Source organism: Narcine bancroftii, chromosome 9, assembly GCF_036971445.1.
Source record: "Narcine bancroftii isolate sNarBan1 chromosome 9, sNarBan1.hap1, whole genome shotgun sequence".
NCBI lineage: Eukaryota > Metazoa > Chordata > Chondrichthyes > Torpediniformes > Narcinidae > Narcine > Narcine bancroftii.
In genome coordinates this window covers 118,169,962-118,191,400 of record NC_091477.1, presented here as the reverse complement: position 1 = coordinate 118,191,400, position 21,439 = coordinate 118,169,962, and the positions used below count along the sequence as shown (strand labels likewise).

Sequence of the window (21,439 nt, the reverse complement as noted above, 5' to 3'; positions counted from 1 at the left end):
CTGGTGTGGGTGGGACATTTTGAATGGCTGAAGGGCCTTTTACCACACTGCGTGACTTGAGGATGATGGTTCAATAACAATTAATGAGATAGGAAAATAATCCAATTTGTATAATCAAATAAGAAGTCAGCGTGGATTTTGTTTGGTGTGTTGCCCTTAGATCTCTTATATTTTCATCCATCCCACATAGAAGCATTTTGAAAGGATTGGACAGTAATTCACGGACATTTAATGCCTGTGGAGCAGATGGCAGATCCGTGCCAATTCTTCTTTCTTTCTTTTCCTTGGGATTTCTTATCCTTTACTAATTCTTTCTTTTCTTTGGGAGGGTGGGAGGGTAAATGGGATGAGGGATCCTAGTCAACATGTATCATAGATACATGTACGTGAAATTATTTTTTTCTTGTTCATTGCATGTTTGGCTTTAAAAAAATGCAAATAAAATATTCAAATAAAAAAGAAAGCCCTGGACAGAGTGGAGGTGACCAAGTTGTTTCCCATGCTGGGGGAGTCTTGGAACAATGGGCACAACTTCAGGATTAAAAGGCGTCCATTTAAAACAGAGAAGCGGAGGAATTTTTCTTTAGAATGAAGATCTATAGCACAGTAACAAGCCTTTCCTTTATGGTCGTGTAATAGCACAGAACATGTAATATTACACAAAAATACCTTCTTCCTGCCATAAGGATTAATATTAACACAGATCCATTATACATGTCAGAGTGAAGAATTAATAGGGTTGGCCACTGGGACAACTTGGCTACTGCAGTGTACAAAGCAAAGGTACTCAATGAAACAGGAAACTACTGGCACAATAGGGCCACCTTTCCAATAGATGGTGCAATTCCTTCCATTCTTCAAAGAAGAATCAGAATTTATTGTCATGAACAAGTCATGAAATTCGATGTTATACAGCAGCGTCATAGAGAAAATCTTCAGATTATACCCATCCTACAACATTACTATATAAAAAAAGAATAAAATAAAAATAACAATAATGGTACATGAAAAGTAAGGCAGTGTCTTTGATTTATTGATCATTCAGGAATCTGGTGGCAGCGGGGAAGAAGCCGTCCTTGTGCCGTTGAGTGCTCGTCTTTAGGCTCCTGTACCTTTTCCCCGATGGTAGCAGAATGAAGAGGGTGTGGCCTGGGTGGTGGTGGGTCTTTGAGGATAGAGGTTGCCTTTCTAAGACACCGCCTCATGTAGATGCCCTCGATGGAGTTTAGTCTGGTGCAGGCCGAGTTAACAACCCTATGGAGTTTATTCTTGGCCTGAGAGTTGGTGCTTCCATACCAGACAGAGTTGCTGCCAGCCAGAATGCTCTCCTGTAGAAGTCAACGAGAGTCTTCAGTGACATATCAAATATAGCTGCTGGTGAGCCTTCTTTGTGATTGCATCAACGTGGAATTTCCAGGACAGATCCTCGGAAATGTTCACACTCAGTAATTTGAAGTTCTTGACCTTCTCAACTACTGAGGCCTCGATGAGGACTAGGTCTTGTTTCCCTAACTTCATCCTGAAGTCCACAATCATCCTCTTGCTTTTGCTGATGTTGAGTACAAGATTGTTGGCATTACACCTATCTCTCTCCTGTACACTTCCTCATTGCTATTTGTGATACTGCCGACAACTGTGGTGCCATCGGCAAACTTGTAGACGGCATTGGAATTGTGCCTGGCCACACAGTCATGGGTGTAGAGTGAGTAGAGCAGTGGGCTAAGCACACATCCTTGGAGTGCACCTGTGTTGATAATCAGTGAGGAGGAGATGTTGTTTCAAATTCGTAATGTCTATGATCTCCAATAAGAAAATCAAGGATCCAGTTGCAGAAGGGGGGTACAGAGCACTAGATTTTGTAGCTTTCTGACCAGCCCTGAGGGAATAATCAAAGACCAAGCTAATAGTCAATGAAGAGCAGCCGTATGTGTGAGTTGCTGTTTTCGAGGTGATCCAGAGCTGAGTGGAGATCCAGTGATATTGCATCTGCCGTGGAGTGATTGTAACAATAGACGAATTGCAGTTGGTCCAGATCTCTGCTTATATATGCGTTAATTCCGGCCATAACCTGTCTCTCAAAGCATTTCATCACACTAGAAGTTATTGCTACTGGGTGGTAGACATTGAGGCAACTCACCCTGCTCTTCATGGGTACCAGGATAATTGATGCCCTTTTGAAGCAGGTGGGAACCCCTGACTGCTGCAATGAGAGGTTGGAAATATCCGTGAACACTCAGGCTAGTTGGTTGGCGCAGATTTTCAGTACCCTGCCAGGCACGCCGTCAGGGCCTGATGCCTTGCGAGGGTTCACCCTCTTGAATGATGTTCTGATGTCACCCTCAGGGACAGATATCACAGGGTCCTCAGCCTGTTCAGGGATTATAATAGGCACTGTTTGGTTCTTCTTCTCAAAGCGGGTATAGAAAGTGTTCAGCTCATCGGATAATGAAACATCACAGCCATCTATAGTGTTTGCCCTCACCTTGTAGGCTATAATGGCCTGCACTCCCTGCCATAGCTGGTGTGCATCTGTCACTGTCTCTAGCTTCCTCCAGAATTGCCACTTTGCTTCAGAGATGGCCTTCCGCAGGTCATAACTGGACTTCTTGTAAAGATACCGATCCCCGGTTTTAAACACCCTTTTTCTGGCCCTTGGTAGGTTGCAAATTCTCTGATTCATCCAGGGCTTCTGGTTGGGGAACCCTGTATGTGTGCATGGTCACACACTCATCCGTGTAGGTGACACCAGTTGCATATTCATTCAAATCTATGGATGAGTTTTTGAATATGTTTCAGTCCACTGATTCCAAGAGGTCCTGCCTCCCTCAACCATACTTTCACCATCTTCACCGCTGGTGCTGCGATCTTCAATCTCTGCATGTACACTTGAAGTAGAAGAACAACCAGGTCATCAGACATGCTGAAGTGCGCTCGTGGTATAGCTCGGTATGCATTCTTCCTGGTGGTGCAGCAGTGGGCAAGTGTGTTGGTTCCTTGGTCTTGCATGTGATATGTTGGTGGTAGATTGTCAGAAACTTCTTCAGGAAAACCTGATTGAAGTCCCCGACAATGTTCGGGAAGGTATCAGCATGCGCTGATTCATGGGTGTTTATCCCAGTGCTCTGCCCCTCCATTGCCAACCTGATGTTAGCCTGGGGTGGAACGTACACTGCAACCAGGATGATGGCAGTGAACTCCCTCGGGCAGGTAGAATGGGTGACACATGATCACCAGATATTGCAGGTCGGGGGAGTAGGACTGGGACATGACCATCCCGTCTGTGCACCACGATGAATTGATGATGACACAAATGCCGCCTCCCCTGGTTTTTCCAGATGCTGGTGTTCGGTCAGCGCAATGGAGGGCGTGGCCCTTGGGCTGCAGCGCCATTTTGGGAATGTCCACGTTTAGCCATGTTTCTGTAAAGTACATCACACGGCACTCCCTGATGACTCTCTAATGTTGAAACCTGGCTTCATCAAGTTTGTTCTGCAGGGACTCTACATTGGCCAGCAAGATGAAAAAGAGTGGAAGCCTCTGGTCCCAGCATATCAGCCTGACCTGTAGTCCCTCCTCTGTGCCCATGTGGTTGGGTCTTCTTTGCCTAGACCATGGGTCCGCTGCCGGCAGTTCCCTTGGTGCTAATATTGCCCATGCTCTGTCCCTTTAAATTCTCAGCAAAATGAATGGAAAGCCAACTCTGTGCCAAACACACTGAGCTTGTATGAGGTCCAGCTCGATTTGAGCCAAATACCTGGGGTAACAATCATGGGCAGTGCAAGTTGTATTGAGGCAACAGGGAAGTTCTTTTCTGGCTCAGACAGTGCATATTTGCGTATTTACTTTTCCATTTGCCTTTAAAATACTCAGCTACCATTTCCTCATTTTTCATTCGAAAACAAAAGATGCAACCCAGTATTTATCGTATTTATAGAACAATGTCAATGGTCTCTGAAATAATTGCATGGGGAGGACGTAGAACAGGATAGAAAACTCCACCTAAAAAGATTCAGATGCAACACAGCCAGCTTCAAGTCGGCAGAATAATTAGTTCCATGGTGAGATCAGAAAAAGCAGTGTACAACCATTTACTCTGCTTTTGCCTAGCTCGGGCCATCTCCATAGGTTCCAGAAGCAGATTCATGCATCTAATGGTAAGTGTTTTGCCCTGTCTCAGGGTCGAAGCTTAATTCACCCTCAAGCGTTTTCACTTATACTCTCGGAGACACCACGTGTGTACTTTCCACATGTTACATCTGCCCTGCAATGTTTCTAGAGTCTGAAATGTGCAGGTGTCATCTCCAAACCATTGAGAGCACCAGCTTCTCACTGTACCTCCAGAACAGAGTCTTGCCCGGCTGGAGCCAAGATCAGCCATCAGGACTGGGAGTCAGTCTGCCTGATTTATGGCCCTGGGTTGCTGACCGGAGAAAAATCTCCAAATTTATGGGCTCACTTTCCATTTGCATCTTCCAGAGATTGGCGCCGATTCCTGTCTGCACAATCTCAATTCGGCTGTTAATCTGTAAACATGCAATCTGCATTAAGGAGGGGACTAGAATTTCAGGCAGAGAAATTTACACCCATGCATTTATTCAAGTTGTATTTTGTCATTTCATTACCACAGCCAAAGAAATTAAGCTTAAAAGGTTTAGTCCTTTTTATATGAGAGAAAAAGAAGATAAATATTTCGTCTGACATTTTGAATAATTTTCCTGAATTTCCTTATCTTCTAGAACTATAGGGCACTGCTGCTCTTTGCCCCTCTAATCAGTGTTGAAGAATTATTCTGCCTGGTCCCATTGACCTGCACCTCAAATTTCTCAAGACCATACAGCCCATCAAATCTGTACCAGCCCTGACCCACCCCAGTTTGTTGACCAGTCACCTATTTTTTTCTAGCAGGTCTTTTACCAACTCCCACCTCCACCTGATTTCCTCACCATCTGCCTTCACAAGAGGGTGGGCAATCTATCCGCCGGCATTCCTTTTCTGGGAGGTGGAAGGAGCAGAAACCCAGTCGACACAGGGAGAGTGCACAAACCAAGCAGCCAATTGTGCAGCTGAGGGTGAAGTTAGTAATCACTGCAGCTGTAAGGCCATCGAGTTATCCTTCAGGACCACTGGGGTCCCTCTCTAACCTCCATCTCTCTCCCTCAATTCCAAAGTTCTAAGTTTAGGTTTATTGTCAGAGTGCATACATAACTTCACAAACATCCCTGAGGTTCTTTTTCCCGTGGGCTAGGCAGAATTTCTACTTATCGTTAGTGTAAACTGTATTCAAGAAAAAGATTGTATACAAAAGAAAGTAATGTAACCAAACTGTGCAAATGCAGAAAAAAAATGTTCAGTAATAAATAATATCCAAAGGAAGAGAGCTTAAATAAGTCTCTGACTGAATCTTGAAGAAGGATAGAGGCGTGAAATGTCAGTAATAGAACTTTACCACCTATGGATGCTGCGAGGCCTGCTGAGTTCTTCCAGCATTCCCATGTTTTTACTGCAGACACAGCATCTGCAGATTTTGGTGTTTCACCATGATTGAGTTTGCTGTTTAGGAGTCTGATGGTGGAGGGGTTCCTGTTGGCACCTGCAACTCTTTCCTGATGGCAGCAGCGAGGACAGAGCGTGTCCTTGGGGGTGGGGGGGGGGTGAATCCTTGATGATTGCTGCTGCCCTCCGACGACAGCGTTCCATGTCGATTCTCTGCGGAGAGTGTTGCCTGTGAGGAGTTGGAATTCCCCTCAGTAGATATGTGATGATCTGGTGTGGGGAATTCAACCTTTCAATTCTTTCAATCAGTGGAAGCCTGCAATCAAGATATTGTGGGATAGCACCAGAAAAGTGAAGTAAAGTAGGTAATCTATGGCTCTCATGAATGGTGGAGCCCACTCAACAGATAAACTACTTCAACTCCTAATTAAATTTAATTTATAACTTAGAGATGAAGCATAGTAAAAATCCCTCCCAGCCAACAAGCCCCATATCGGCCAAATACACCCACGTGGCTAATTAACCTAATGAATCCCCCGTACGTCCTTGGAATGTGGGATGACGCTGGAGGAAATGGCACGAACTCCAGTGGCAAATTCAAGCCTCGGTGCCAGCCGCTGTAATAGCGTTGCGCTAAACTCTACACTAACCGTCCCACCCTCGAGGTTCTTGTTCATCTGTAGCGTAGAAATGGTCTGGTCATGTATTTGAAGCTGTTGCTGTACGTTATTTACCTGCTGTATTCCCTAAAATTGTATTCCATGCAAAGTAATTTGGAATGTCCTGGACTGGTGAAAAAACACAATGGAAATGGATTTTATTTATTTTTCAACTACAATATGAGAATGAATCAAATGAATTAATTTTATGCTCATTGAAGTGTTTCAGTTTCACCTCATTAAATGGGACTATCCCATCCTTCAACACAAGATAACAAAGCACAATAGATTACAGTGAAGTAATTTCCAGAAACAGGAAGATATATTTTTGGTTCCTCATACAGTTGAGCACCTCTCCATAATCGGCAGAGAAAGTTCCTTTCTTTTTCAGGAGATCCATTCACCATGGATACCGTTGACTTCACTGGTTTCTGTTAGCCCTCCATCTCATCTATCCCTGTCCTTCCTTTTCTCAAGCACCGTCTCCTTCTCTCTCTCTCTCTCTCCCTCTCTCTCTCTTCCCTTTTCCCCCAGCTCAGCATTCACAGAGCCAAACCCACCCCCCTCCCTCAACCTTTCCCCTTTTCTGTCCTATCCATATCCAATTTGTATGTTGGTCTGTATCCCGCCCCTCCCTCCCCCTTAAGTCAGGCATCTGCCAGCTTTTATCACCTCGTACCTTGAAGAAGGGCTCAGGCCTGAAATGTTGGTTACATTAATTTTTTTTTAAATTAAATTTTAGACATATAGCACGGTGACAGAACATTTCGGCCACGAGTCCGTGCCATCCAACTTGCACCCAATTAACCTACACTCTTGGTATGTTTCAAATGATGGGAGGAAACCGGAATCCCCGTGGAAAATCCTCACAGACACAGGGAGACCGTACAAACACTTTACAGGCAGCGCGGGATTCAAACACAGGTCCCAATCGCTGCCGCTGTAAAGACATTGTGCTATCCGCTACGCCAACCTTGCTGCCCCCTTTATCTTCTGTGGATGCTGCAAGACCTGCTGAGTTCCACCAACCTTTGTGTTTTTACTGCATTCACATTAGCAGCAGACCTTCATGTTTCACTTCTACTATTGGTTCATGGCAGCGATCGTTCACTTCTCCTATCAAAAGGTAGATCTTTTACGTTACAGTAACAGCTTCTCTCCTCTGCCATCATATTTCTAATTTGACAATGAACCAGACACGACCTCACATTTTTTTTCTCTTCTTTTGGACTAATGTATTTCATTTTAAATTGTATATTTATGAAAATATAATTTTCAGCAATTTTTGCATCTGTAATGTGCAATACTGCTGCCGCAAAACAAAACATTATATTCTGCGGCTGAAGAACACACAGTTTGTGACTCAAGGACATGAATCCACACAGGCTGCGAGCTGCTGGCCACCGTGGCCAAAGGACTCCCACCAGGCTGTGGACAGCTGGAGACAGACTGAAGTGGTGCCAGGTATCGGAACCGAGACGTGAGAGGGTGCCGAGGGCACTGAGGGCTTCCTGATCGTGTTGGCAGTTTCGGATCTGGAGCTCGGATGGACTGGAGCCTGTATGGCTGAGGAGGCTGCGGGAGGGCTGGAGGCAAGTCCACTTTGTGACTCGGGTGGGGGGAGGGGGGTTGTGGACGGGACTCTCTTGTTCTTCTCTTCTTCTGACTGTAAGGTGCACCAGACAGTTCCTGCTGATGGTGCATCTTAGTCTGCCTTACGGGAGACTAAAGGCAAGTTTGTGCAATATTACATTCTCTGTTTTATTACATGACAATAAAAAAATCTTGAAATGACAATAAACTGGATTCTGATTCTGATTTTGATCTTAAGGCAAATTATTGTAAACAACAATGAAATGAACCAAGCAGCTTCTTTAAAACAAGACCACCAAGTTCCTTCTGAAATGGGAAAGCTGGAAATAGTGTGACTGTAACTTTTAGCCGAATTGGCATAATTCCCATCCTGGGAATCCAAACAGCAAGTGAAGCACATTATAAGATTACATTGCTTGTTTTGGCTGCGACGAGTTTAATTACCCAAATTCAGTGGCCAAGAGGTCCCACAAAAGACATCAGAGCTCAAAAGACACATGACATGGATAAGGTCCTTTGGCCCACAAAGTCTTCGCCCTATGTGATGCCTAATTAAAAATAAAAGCATCAGACCCAAAACGCTGACTGATCATTTCTACCCATGGATGCTCTCTGACCTGCTGAGTTTAATTTTTAATTTAACTTAGACAAACAGCATGGTAACAGGACCTTCTGGCCCAAGACCCCATACCACCAAAATACCTCAATTAACCTACAAACCCTTATCTTTTGAAGGCAGGGATCTGGAGGAAACCCCCACAGGTATGGGGAGAACATACAAGCTCCTTACAGACAGCATAGGGTTCGAACCCTGATCGCTGGCTTTTAATAGCCTTGTGCTCATGACTGCACACCGTGCTGGCCCTTCGGTTCTTCTGGAAATTCTTTGTCTGCATAAGATCTATATCTTTCCATTCCCTACATTCCCTGCAACATCACAGGCACCAGACTTCACTCCATCGAAGACGTCTACATGAGATGGTGCCTTAAAAAAAGCAGCCTCTATCCTCGAGGACCCCCACCATCCAGGACATGCCCACTTTACTCTGCTACTATCGGGAAAAAGGTACAGGAGCCTGAAGACGAGCATTCAGCGGCACAGGGACAGCTACTTCCCCTCTGCCGTCAGATTCCTGAACGATCAATGAACCAAAGACACTGCCTTACTTTTCACGCATTATCTTTTATATAATAATGTTATAAGATGGCTATATTATGAATGTTTGCACGATGACGCTGTTGCAAAACACCAAATTTCATGGCTTGTTCATGACAATAAATCCTGATTCTGACTTTTATGTGTCCATTTGGAATCCTCCTGAACACTGTTTTCATCTTCTTTATTTTCATTTCTTGCTGTACGTTACACAGTGCACAGAGAAAAAGTACGATCATCTCCAGTACATGAAGTACAGAAGCCCTGCTAGTGTAACACAATCACAGCACCAGGGTTCAAATCCGCCACTCTATAAGGAGTTTGCACATGCTCCCGTGTGTCCGCGTGGGTTTCCGCTGGGCACTCCAGTTTCCTCCCACCCTTCAAAATATACAGGGTTGTAGGTTAATTGGGGTACTAGGGCAGCACGGGCTCATGGGTCTGTTACCATGTCTAAATTAAATTAAAATGTTTCTGAGGGGTCTTTCTAGTGAAGTACTAAACTAAAGCTGGCCTTCCCTTCCAGCTGATCCCAAGACATGATTTCAAAAATGACTTGTGAGCGCTGCTGTGGAAATAAATCTGACGCAAAGTCCTCAGACTGTACAACAGACTTCAATTAGCTTAAACCTGTAAACACCAGTCTCAGTATCATTGCTGGCTCCACATGTCTGGCTCTCCGAAGGGGCCAGCTCGAGTCATTATGCGGGTCAGTGATCAGCAGGTGGGGGCCAACCTTCCAGGTTGCCTACCTGCAGGTAGAGAGGTTGCCCCCCTGCAGTCGGCCGGTAGGAGTGCGGCCAGTGTAATGGTTGTATCACCACATGACGACAAGAATTTCTTAGGTGTCCTACAAGTGTCAGTCTCCACTTTAAAATAACATGTTAGTATCTTCAAAAATCAACCAAAAGAACAAATAGATTGAGACAACCAAACTTCGAAATTTATTTTAACATTTTTGAGGATCACTTTGATTGGAATCATTTGTCTTGTTATCTTGTTTTTAATATTAGATGTTTCCTATGGTTGGCGACTCTCAGACAAAGGGACGTAATTTCTAGATTCACTTTAAATCAGAGACTTTATTTCGTCAGAGGGTCATGTGTCTGTGGAACTTGTTGCCACTGGCAGCTGTGGAAGTGAGGTCGTTGGGTGTATTTAAGGCAGAGATTGACAGGTATTTGATCGGTCAGGACTATTGGGAGAAGGGCGGGGAGTGGGGCTGAGTGGGAGGATGGATCAGCTCATGATTAGAATGGCGCAGCAGACTCAATGGGCCAAATGGCCTACTTCTGCTCCTATATCTTCTGATCCTCAAGAAAATCTGCAGATGCTGGGGTTTATTACATTACTACAAAAACACTAGAGAAACTCAGCAGTTCAAGCAGCGTCCAGTGGGAAAAAAAAGACAGTCGACGTTTTGACCCTGAGCCCATCTTCAGGAGTCCTGAAAATAATGGAGAGGAGTACAAGCTAATAGGTAAGAGGTACTAGGTGGATCCAGGTAGGAGGGGAAAAGAGAAGTGAGAGGTAGTGGGCTAAGAAGGGAGCTCTCTGATTGAAGAAGGATGGGGGTGGGAGCTGGAGGAGAGAAGGGTAGGGAAAGAAAGAGAGAGAGAGAGAGAGAAAGAGAGGAGGGAGTGGTTAACAGAAATGGAAACAAAGGCGGAGAAAGAGAGGGAAAGATTCAGAGCAGTAGAACAGAGGATGAGTGAAAAAACACTGAAATGTTGGAGGAACTCATCCATAAAACGCAAAGATTTATTGCCGACGTTTCGGGCCTAAACCCTTTTTCAAGAAATAAAGCAGAGTGAACCAGAAGCAGGAAGTCCCAGGAAATCTCAAAATTCAGACAGTGCTGGTTGGGGAAGGAATCCAGAACAACAGAAGGTGTTAATTGGACATGATAAGGGGAGAGGTGAGAATTTATCATGTCTGTGTGAAAGGAGCCAGGGAAGAGAGAAAAAGAGCTGGGAGAAGGTGATGGGGAAGAAATGAAGGGGAGAAGCTTGGGGTGGAGGGAGGTGGGGGTTGGGTTTAACAAAAGCCAGAGAAGTCGATATTACTGCCATCCAGTTGGAGGGTGCTGACAGGAAGACAAGGTGAGGTTCCTCCAATTTGCGGGTGGTCTTAGTCTAGCAGTGTACGAGACCATGGACGGACATGTCAGCAAGTGAATAGGATGGGGAATGGAAATGGATGGCCACTGGGGTGGACAGAGCCGAGGCAGACAATAAAGTCATCTCACAGTCTGCGTCTAGTTTCTCCAATGTAGAAAAGAGAGGGTGGAAGAGAGAAACTGGGCAAATCAATATTGATGCTAAGGTGTTGTTACTCCATTTTGCAAGCCTCAAATCGTCAGTGCGGTAATGGTGTGTGAAATTTAAATGGTTGGCCACTGGGAGTTCTTTGCTTTCTAACTAAATGATAACTCCAGTCACCTGTTTCTGTTTGAAATTCTAGGAAATAAATGGGACTTGCTCCAGAATTAATGACATCCTTGATTCCTACTATCTCACAACCATGTACAGCATCGAGTTCCTTTTAGGACTGATAGAGAATGTTGTTGTGATAAGCGGTTACATATTCTGCCTGAAGAATTGGAAATGCAGCAACATTTACCTCTTCAACCTTTCCATCTCGGACCTGGTCTTCATCTGCACGCTCCCAATGATTGTGGTCTATTACGCCAATGGCAAACATTGGATTTTCGGTAGTTTGCTCTGCCAGATAAACCGGTACATTCTCTACACAAACATGTACTTAAGCATGCTATTCCTGGCTTGTATTAGCATTGACCGCTACTTGCTTGTTAGCAACCCATTGAAGAAACACATGTTTCAGAGGAAAAAGGGAGCCATCTTCATCTGTGTCACCCTATGGATTTTTGTCACCTTGGAAATAATCCCTTTATTGATGTTTATTGATTCCGACAATACCACTATTGATAACAGTACCATCATTAAGTGCATGGACTATGCAAGTTCCGGGAACCCAGTCCACAATCTCATTTACAATGTGTTCCTCACCATTTTTGGGTTTGTGCTACCGATGAGCATCATGGGAGTTTTCTGCGTGAAAACAGCTCGCAAGTTGAAGAATTTGAGACAAGAAAGAACCTGGAACGTTCCTCTCGAGAAGCCACTCACCCTGGTCATTTTGGCCATTGCTATATTCTCTGTACTATTCACCCCTTATCACATCATGAGAAATGCTCGCGTGGTGTCCAGATTGGAAAATATCAATATCTCAAAGGGGGTGGTCGAGTGCATAAAGGCTGCTTATGCTCTTTCAAGACCTGTGGCTTTTCTCAGCGTCATTACCAATCCCATTTTCTACTTTTTTTCTGGTGACAGATTCAGGGAAACGATTGTAAACAGCTTGAAGTGTCATTGGTTAAAAAACACTGTTCAACATCCGAAATAGGGCTGTTGCTTTGGAAGGGAGACAAGCATGGAGTTTTCTACTGAAGACCGGGGACTGTTAATTATTTAAATAAATTTTCATCACTCAGTCACATGATGGTAATAATGAGTTTGATGTCATACATATTGTTTAATGTACATATGCACGGAAATGCTTACTTACTGCAGCTGAACAGATACTTGCAAAGACAAATTATGATACTAATCTAATTAAATTAGATCAAAAAGAGGCAACAAATAAATAAGATCGATATTCCTGACTAGGACAAAGGATCTGTTCAACCTCCTCAGAATTGTCACTGACGCGGAAAAAAGAAAAAGTCTTTACTTCAACCTGACTTTGAAAGGTATTTTGGTTTTGGAAGAAAGGCAGTGTACATTCAGTAGAGTGGCATCTGGTCTCAGTTGAAATGAAGGATGTGATTGTACATCCAGGATTATAGATGTAAAACTTAAAAGGCTAATGACAAGTATGTATATACAAATAAATAGATAAATAGGTAACGAGCCATTTGATTGAAGTTGGGGATAAGGGGGAATGAAAGAGGAAGATAGAAATAAATAACTTTTGTGGCTGAGGGCAATGAGAATTAGGAATCATTGCCAAAAAAAAAATTATTGTCAATCCTATGATGTATTGTTAAGGGCAGAACATGGTGTATTTGCTTTCAAGGTGTGTGTGCACGCTATTCTGACGGTTTCATTCTGAAGGCAAAGTCTCGTTATGAGCGCACATAGAAGCTTTGCCACTATTCAGACTGTCAGTTTAAAATGTCAGCATGCAAACTCATGGCAAGGTGCCCTCTTGAAAAATACACCTCGATCTCTTGGATCCCTAGGCTTCTTAGTGCACTCACAGGGCAAGGCCTTTGAGAGTGGAATCAAGTAAAGGAAACTAAAGAATGACATACAATTGGAAAAATGCTAGAAATACTCATTCTGTTGAGAGTAAAACCCATTCTTGTTTGAAGACAGACAGGTCATTAAACTAAAACATTAATTCTGTGTCTTCGTCTACAGATACTGTCTGACCCACTGATTATTTCAGGCATTTTTCTGTTTTGCTGTCAGGAGAGAAGTCAGAGGCTACCTCAGGGCATGGCGAGGTCAAGATTCAAGATTCCTTTTATTTGTCATGTAATGCGACAAAAAATGTAAATTACACAAAATTTCCTTTTGTCTGCCATAAGGAAAACAAGGGTCACCGTTAGCATTGCCCGATGCCTCTCACAGTAAGAGGGAAAGGGAAGCAAAAGGTAGTTGCTTCAGTCACTGAGTGCCCATGGGTTCTCGTCCAGCTCTCCCGCAGCCTCTGCAGCTGCACAGACTCCTGTTCCAACCATCAGCAGCCCAAACTCAAGATCCAAACCTCTGATATGATCGGGATTGATAGATTTTTGGGCACTGTGGAAATCAAGCTTTCTCGAGTCGGGGCTGCAAAATAAGACCACTGTCAGAAAAAAGGGTTATTTTAAAGATAAGGGATAAACCATTTTGGACTAGTTGCTAGGTTTAGTAAATTCTCAATAACCAAAGTGACATGAAGAAGACCTATTACACTGGATAACAAATCTTTTCAAAAGGTTTTGCATCCTGAAAAAAAAATTGGAATTAATTATGCAACTTCAACCTGAGCACAAAGATAATTTCAGATTTGTTGCATCATGTAGGAAGTTGGAGAAACATTAAATTAACTTTTATTGAATTAGTATGTTTAATCATGTAATTACATTAGTTCAAGTGACCTAAAAATCTTTTGCCGCTGATTTTCATTTGTACTCAGCATCTGATGCCCCTTATGCCAGTGTCCAACAATAGGCAGCCAGCATTCATGCATTCCAGTTGCCGTGATACTGCTTTTCCATGGTCGCAATGTCCTGGTGAAACTTTTCACCGTGTTCGTCACTGACTGCACCAAGATCTGGAGGGAACAAGTGCGAATGCAGAAAATGAATTTTCAATGGCATGTTGCACCTCATGGTTTTGTATGCTGAGGCTTGTTGTCATGTTGTGTTTTGGAGCCTTTAGCATATACTTACGACAAATAGAACAGAATGTATCACAGCTATTGCGACATTGACGAGACATTTCTGTTGTATTGAATCTTCCTGAAGACAATAAATGCTATTGTAAAGTACACTCGCTATGTTATTGGCTGAAGAGCACGTGCATCAACATGCATATCATCTATGTCGACAACATCTGTATATATGAGCTGCTTTTATAGCCTGTCTGCATCTATCCTGACTAAGCATGCCCAGACCTAAGACAATATTTGCATAGCATCTGCACTGAGCTCATGCCCAGACATGCTTGGACTGACCAAAGCAGTTTGCTTTGTGGACAATAGATTAGAAGACTTAAAATATTACAGGAATCACATAATAGGCTATATCTAAAGGAAAATATTAAGATGATTTTCGTGATCTGCGGTCCATAATCTACAAAACAAAATCCAAAAGTATTCAGGAAATAAAACCTTTTTATGCGGTGTTATAAGTCAAACATAATGTCAAGGTAGAACAAATACCTGAGACCGAATAATCGCCACCTATTGTAATATTGCTGAGATTATCAGTAACTTTTCATGGGTTGACAGGCCAGAAGGCCAATGCTCGGACTTATTTCTTTCCATCAATCAATGATTTGTTCCTATTTCAATGCTGACCACATTCTTAGATTTCCCCACCCTCCCTGAAATTTAAAATGGGGTTTTCTTGTCCATTTCCAAGTTTAGAATCTATTTATCTCCATCATAAATACAGGTATCCCCAGTGACTTGGCCTTCACAGCCGTCCGTGGCAATGAATTCCACAAATTCAGGACACCTGGTTAAAGAAATTCCTCCTCATCTCTGTTCCCAATAATCGTTCTTATATTCTGAGGCTGAGCCCTATGGTCTTAGACTCCCCAACCTGATGAAACATCCTCTCTATGTCCACTCTATCCAGGCCCTTCAGTATTCAATAGGTTTCAATTGCATCCCTCTTCATTCTTCTAAACCCAGTGAGTACAGACCCAGAGCCATCAAAGGCTCCTCATTCAGTAACCCTTTCATTTTGGGAATCATCCTAGTAAAGCTCCTCTGGACTCTCTCAATGCCAACACATCCTCCTTCCACAGTTGAGGAGCCCAAAACTGATCTCATTATTACATCTCTGTTTCTATATTCCATTTTTGTGGAAATGAATGGCAGCTTTGTATTTGCCTTCCTTACCAAGTCAAGTTTATTGTCATCTGATTGCACAAGTGCAACCCGACGAAACAGCGTTCTCCGGTCCTCAGTGCAAAGCAGGCAGACACACGACCAGACAAACCATACACATGCAGGACAAAAGTACAACTATACATATATACAAATAAATAGATAAATATTTAGTTTCATGAATATGAGAGTCTTGGATGGTCAGTGTGATCAGCTCCTTTGGTCGTTCAGGGTTCTCACTGCCCGTGAGAAGTGAGAACTCTACCCACAAGTTAACCTTCAGGGAATTTTACACGAGGATTCTCAAGCTCCTCTGTAACTCTGATTTCCAAACTCAATGCTCATTAAGAAAATAGCTCACACCTTTATTCCTTCCACCAAAGTGCATGTTCATACTGTACTGTGTTCCATCTGCAATTAACAACTCAGAAATACTGGAGGAACTCAGCAGAACTCAGTAAAGATATTTAACTGATGTTTCAGGCCTGAGCCCTTCTTCCCATAGGCAAATAGAGGGTTAAGAGGTAGGGAGGATTAGATTGTTGGGGAGTAGAGTTGTATAGGTCAGAACAACATCATGGGCTGAAGGGCCTGAGATCCTCCAGCATTTCTGTGTTTTTACTACAATTACAGCATCTGCAGACTTTCATGTTTCACTCCATATGCAATATCTTTGCCCAACCTCCCAACCGGTCTAAATCCTTCTGTGGACTCAGTATATGGTCCTCAAACTTGGCTACAGAGGATCATCTGTCCTGGGAAACACGTCATTACTATTGTTTATTTATGCCCTTCATGATTTGAAAAACCTCTGTGAGGTCCTTATTTCAAAGTAGATAAGACCTTCTAAATTGATTAGTTGTGAGGTGCTTCTGAGAACATAGAGAAATGAGGCTATAAATGATTATGAGGTAACTGGATGGATTTTTTCATCTACAAAATGAAGGAATTAAGATGGTCACCAAATAAAAACATTCCCCTCATCCAACCTTCATCTGGAAACTGGTGCCTAAACAAACTGCCCAAGGCTTGTTTAGTTCTGCCAATCTAGAGGTACTGTGCAAATATAACAGAGGGCAGTATGCCCAAACACCAAACTGAAACTTACTACAGAAGCTCAGGGAAGAGGTTGTTGGGAATGGCGTGCGCAGAAGTAGGAGTGCAGTAAGTGGGCTGGCAAGACTCAAAGCAAATCCATCCAAGCCTGCGCACCCGACAATTTTATTTGCAAATGTAGGCACTCTGAAAAATAAACTGGATAATCTGCTGTTGCATCTGAGAAATGAAGGACTGGTGCAACCTTTTAATAATGGAAAGATGTCTCTGGGACTCCACTCGGGATCAGCCATCCATTTAGAAGGTCATGTTCCCTCCCGGACAGACAGAAATGCTACTACTCCTGGGAAGATTCGCATATATCTCAAACAAGGACTGGTGTACAAATGTCTCAGAGGTAAAGCCTACTGCTCATGAGAGATAGAATGGTTAATGGTGAAGTCCAGGCCTTTCCACTTACCTGGGGAAATCACAGCCTCTCTAATCACAACAGTTGATGCTCCTCCTTCTATGAATGTCAGGAAAGCATTGAAGGAGCTTTATGGGGCCATCTGTGAAGCCCAGGAAACTCTCCCTGATGGTTGTTTGACTGCCAGTAACTTCCAACATGTCAACTTTAAAAACAGTTCTGCCGAAGTTCCAACAGTAAATCGATTTTGCTGCCAGGTAGAAACCTGGTCTGCACAAATGTCCCTGGAGTGTACAAAGCCGCTCCCCCTCCATCCCCACCTTGGATGCTTAAACCACGTATCCATCCTCTTGATCCCTGCTTACAGACCGCTGATAAAATGAACCAAACCAGTTCACAGGAAGATCAAGACCTGGCTAGAGGAATCCACAGCAGTACTGCATGACTGCTTTGAATCCACTGACTAGAGTGGATGTAGGGAGCGAGCCACCTACGATCACCACATCCACATCAATGCACATACGGCTTCAGTGACTAGTTACACAGGCAAGTTTATTGAGGACGATGTGGTGATCAAATGCTACATAGCCAGGGCAAATCAGAAACTATGGCTGGACACGGAAGTCAATGCCCTGCTCAGAATTCGTGACCCTGCTTTCAGGTTGGGCAACAAGATGGCACTGAGATCAGCGAAGGCTGAACTCCCCCGTGCAATTAGGAAGGCAGATTGGGGGTATGCCCAGAAAATCTCCAGATACCTCTGTGATACCAGCAACCTGAGGAACATGTGGCATAGTATTCAAATCATAACCAACTCACAGGATTGACGTACGAGTTGAAGAATCCAGAGGGAGAGCAGTGTCTTATGCCAATCTTGTGAGTCAGTGACAATGAAGCCTCCCTTTCTGTCAGGCTGAATACCTTCTGCACACGGTTTGATGAGAAAAATCCACGTGTCACCAATTGCAGAGATAGGGATAATATTGTTCAATCTGTTATAATGTTATACATTGTATTACGTTTTGTAATATATTGATGTTTCTGTTTTTATTGTTCGATTCTGGATTCTATTCTCCTCACGTATTGTTTACTTATAATATGTTTAATAAAAAGATTGAAAAAGAAAGAGTTGCATGAATCTTGGGAACAAGCAGAAGGCCAAGCTTAGCTGGTGTTTGAAACAATGGTGGTTTTGGTCAAACTGCTGTAGAACGTTAAGAGACCAGTCAAAGCTGATCTATGCGTGATTTTGGTGCAGGGTTTATACACTTCATGGACATATTTGGTGTAACTCTCTTAAACGTAAAACTAAGTTTTGATCATGGAATGGGAGTTATAAAGACCTAATTACTGTGTTGATTACAGAATGGGATCCCTGATTGTCCATAAGTTTAAGAGACTCTTAGACAGGCTCATGGATGAAAGAAAAAGAGGGTTATGTAGCAGGGCGGATTTAATTTTGTTTTGTTAGGAGTACAATGTTTTGGGCTGAAGGGCTGTAGTGTTCTCTGTTGGCATCCAGCAGCAGTAGATTAAGCTGTTCCTACTCTGAAGGACATTAAATGTTCTTTGAAACTTCATACTGTAAATGTTCATTTGTTTCATGCTATTAACACAATCAGGAACTATATATGAAATATTGCTTCTTCATCTTTTGTTGAAGAAACATCCTGTAAAATAAAGAAGTGGTTTCCAATGAAGAAATGCACCAGTTGCTTTGATAGAATAGTTTATGCACATTTCCAATGCCCAATGACACCTTGCAGCTGCATAAACCTCTGGTGAGACCACATTTAGAATAAATATTGTGTTCAGTTCTACTCACCTCATTACAGGAAGGATGTGGAACATACAGAAAGGGTGCTAGAGGAGATTTTCCAAGATGTTGACTGGATGGAAAAAAATGTCTGATGAGGCAAGGTTAGCAGAGCTAGGGTTTTTTTTTAACTTTGGAGCGAAGAAGGATGAGAGATGAGTTAATAGAATTCGACCGGATTAAGGTAGACAGTCAGCACCTTTTTCCCAGTGTGAGAATAGCAAACACCAGAGGTCATCTGTACAAAATGAGTGTCGAAGGGCCTGTTCTGCACTGCAATATTCTATGTTCTATGAAATAGGCCCCTTCGGCATGTAATCAAAAGACAATGTAATTGGTCTGGAGTCACATATATGCTTGTGAGGGAAGGGCAGAGTGATTGTCAAATATCACAGTCACTTTTAAGAATGTGGAGCATAGAACATTACAGAAATCAGGCCTGAAACGTTGGTTTATATGCCTTTGCTTCCAGTAGATGTTGTGTGTCCTGCTGAGTTTCTTCAGCACTTTTGTGTATTACTCTACAATCACAGTATCAACAGACTTTCCTGAATCTCTTGACCTCCTTCACTGCTATCTTCAGATCTTTCCAAGGTAGTTCAGCATAACTGAGGTCTTATCTGCACACATTCTTTTGGGGACATCATGTAAATAAAAGAAGAAACATCAAAAGAATCTCTTGTCAGCAAAAAATCTATTGACCAAGTGTTAGCATTTTCATCCAGGCTTCCCAGTTTGGCCCCCACAAGGATCACAATGTGTTGCTTTGACTCCTGATCTCTTCACTTAAGAGCTTCTCTCACTGCTCCCCCTCTGCACTTCCTGCTGGTCTCAAGCTCCTCGACAATGTACTCACCCAGTGTACTCACTTCCACAGCCACGTTGCCTTCCTCACTACTTGTCTCCACTGACATCCAATATCACTTGGTTTTCAACTCTGTTTCCAGGCCTCCTAGCCTGGCTCACACCAGGATCTAAGTTACCTGTGCTACATTGACTCCTGCTCTCCATGCTACTACAATCACAGGGTCTGTAGACTTTTATGTTTCATCCCACTTTTTAATCTAAAGATTGGGATTAAAAAGTTGAATGTAGGGACTAGACCAGTGGTTCTCAACCTTTTATTTTTCTGCTCACATACCCACCTTAAGTAATCTCTTACTAACCTGTGGCATAGGTGCTCTGTGATTAGTAAGGATTACTTAAGGTAGGATGTGAGTGGGAAAAAAAGGTTGAGAATCACTGGACTAGACCATCTGTTCATCTAAAGCAGTGGTTCTCAACCTTTTTCTTTCCACTCACATCCCACTTTAAGTAATCCCTATGCCATCGGTGCTCTGTGATAAGTAAGGGATTGCTTAAGGTGGGATGTGGGTTGGAAGGGGAGGTTGAGAACCACTGCTCTAGACCCAATTGTTACTGAAATATTTTGCTTGAGAAAAATTGTCATTGGCCCATTTCCTTTGGAGTTCTGAAACCATGCACATAATGAGTCAATGAGGGACGATTAAAACAGTGGTTTTCAAACATTTTCTTCTCACACACATAACACCTTAAGCAATCCCTTACTAATCACAGAGCACCTATGGCATAGGGATTGCTTAAGATGGAATGTGAGTTTTTAAAAAAAAGGTTGCCCACCCTTCATATAAATCTTCATTTTCCTAATCGAGGATCAAAAGTTTTGTTTAATGTGCTAACTTGAGAATATTCACCTGCACTGAAAGCAGACATATGTTATTTAAAATCAGTACCAACTTTACAGGTCTTGGTTAGACATTTCCATTTCAGATTTATTCAAGGAAGTTTACAAAACTAAAAATAAACCAACCCCTTACCCAACCAGCTCTTACTCTCACCAGATGTAAGATTGGGTGCCAATCGCATGCTCAGTGAAGTCTAGTGGTGATTTGCAGGTATCCTTTTAACATCAAACTATTGAATTTGTTCCTCTTCCATAGCTTCTTTCTACAATCATGGCAGATCCAGAATCTTCTGAAGTTACAAGGCTACAGTGAGCTTCTATAGTTAAACATCAAGCATCGCAACAGCATTTCCACTGTGAGTCCATTAAACTCTCGTGTAAGTGCAGGAGTGCAGAGTAACAGAGCAAAGGTAAATAACTTTAAAGAAAAGTTCAAAATAGTAAATTTGAGCAAAAGAAGAGAATGTGAGGCAATGTCTATGGTTCGTTATCCATTCAGAAATCTGATGGCAGAGGGAAAGAAGCTGGTTCTTTTTGCCATTGAGTGCTCGCCTTCAGGCTCCTGTACTTCCTCCTTGATGGTGGCAGTGAGAAGCGGGCACGGCCTGGATGGGAAGGGTCCTTGATGATAGAAGCTGATTCTCCTTGTGGATGTTCTCGATGAAATGAAGGCAGATGCCCGTGATTTTGCAGGCCAAGTTAAAACCAGAGTTACTCATTAAAATGCTAGTGTGGAGGGATGGAAGAATAGACCCAAAAGACCATATGGCCATTAGACATAGGAGCAGAAATAGGCTATTCAGCCCATCAAGTCTGAACTGCCATTCAATCATGAGCTGATCCATTCTCCTGCTCAGCCCCACTGCTTGGCCTTCTCCTCATAACTTTTGATGCCCTTGCTAATCAAAAACTCTGCCTTAAA

General features: G+C 43.0%; 1 protein-coding gene across 1 annotated transcript; it reads left to right on the top strand.

Moving 5' to 3' along the window:
• The first annotated feature begins 3,979 nt into the window (after positions 1-3,979).
• On the top strand, positions 3,980-20,923 carry LOC138742711 (succinate receptor 1-like). The gene is made up of 3 exons (XM_069897467.1): positions 3,980-4,154; positions 11,365-12,673; positions 20,774-20,923. Exons 1-2 carry the CDS (start codon positions 4,014-4,016, stop codon positions 12,325-12,327), a joined length of 1,104 nt encoding a protein of 367 aa, XP_069753568.1. The 5' UTR covers positions 3,980-4,013; the 3' UTR covers positions 12,328-12,673; positions 20,774-20,923.
• Positions 20,924-21,439: the final 516 nt, after the last annotated feature.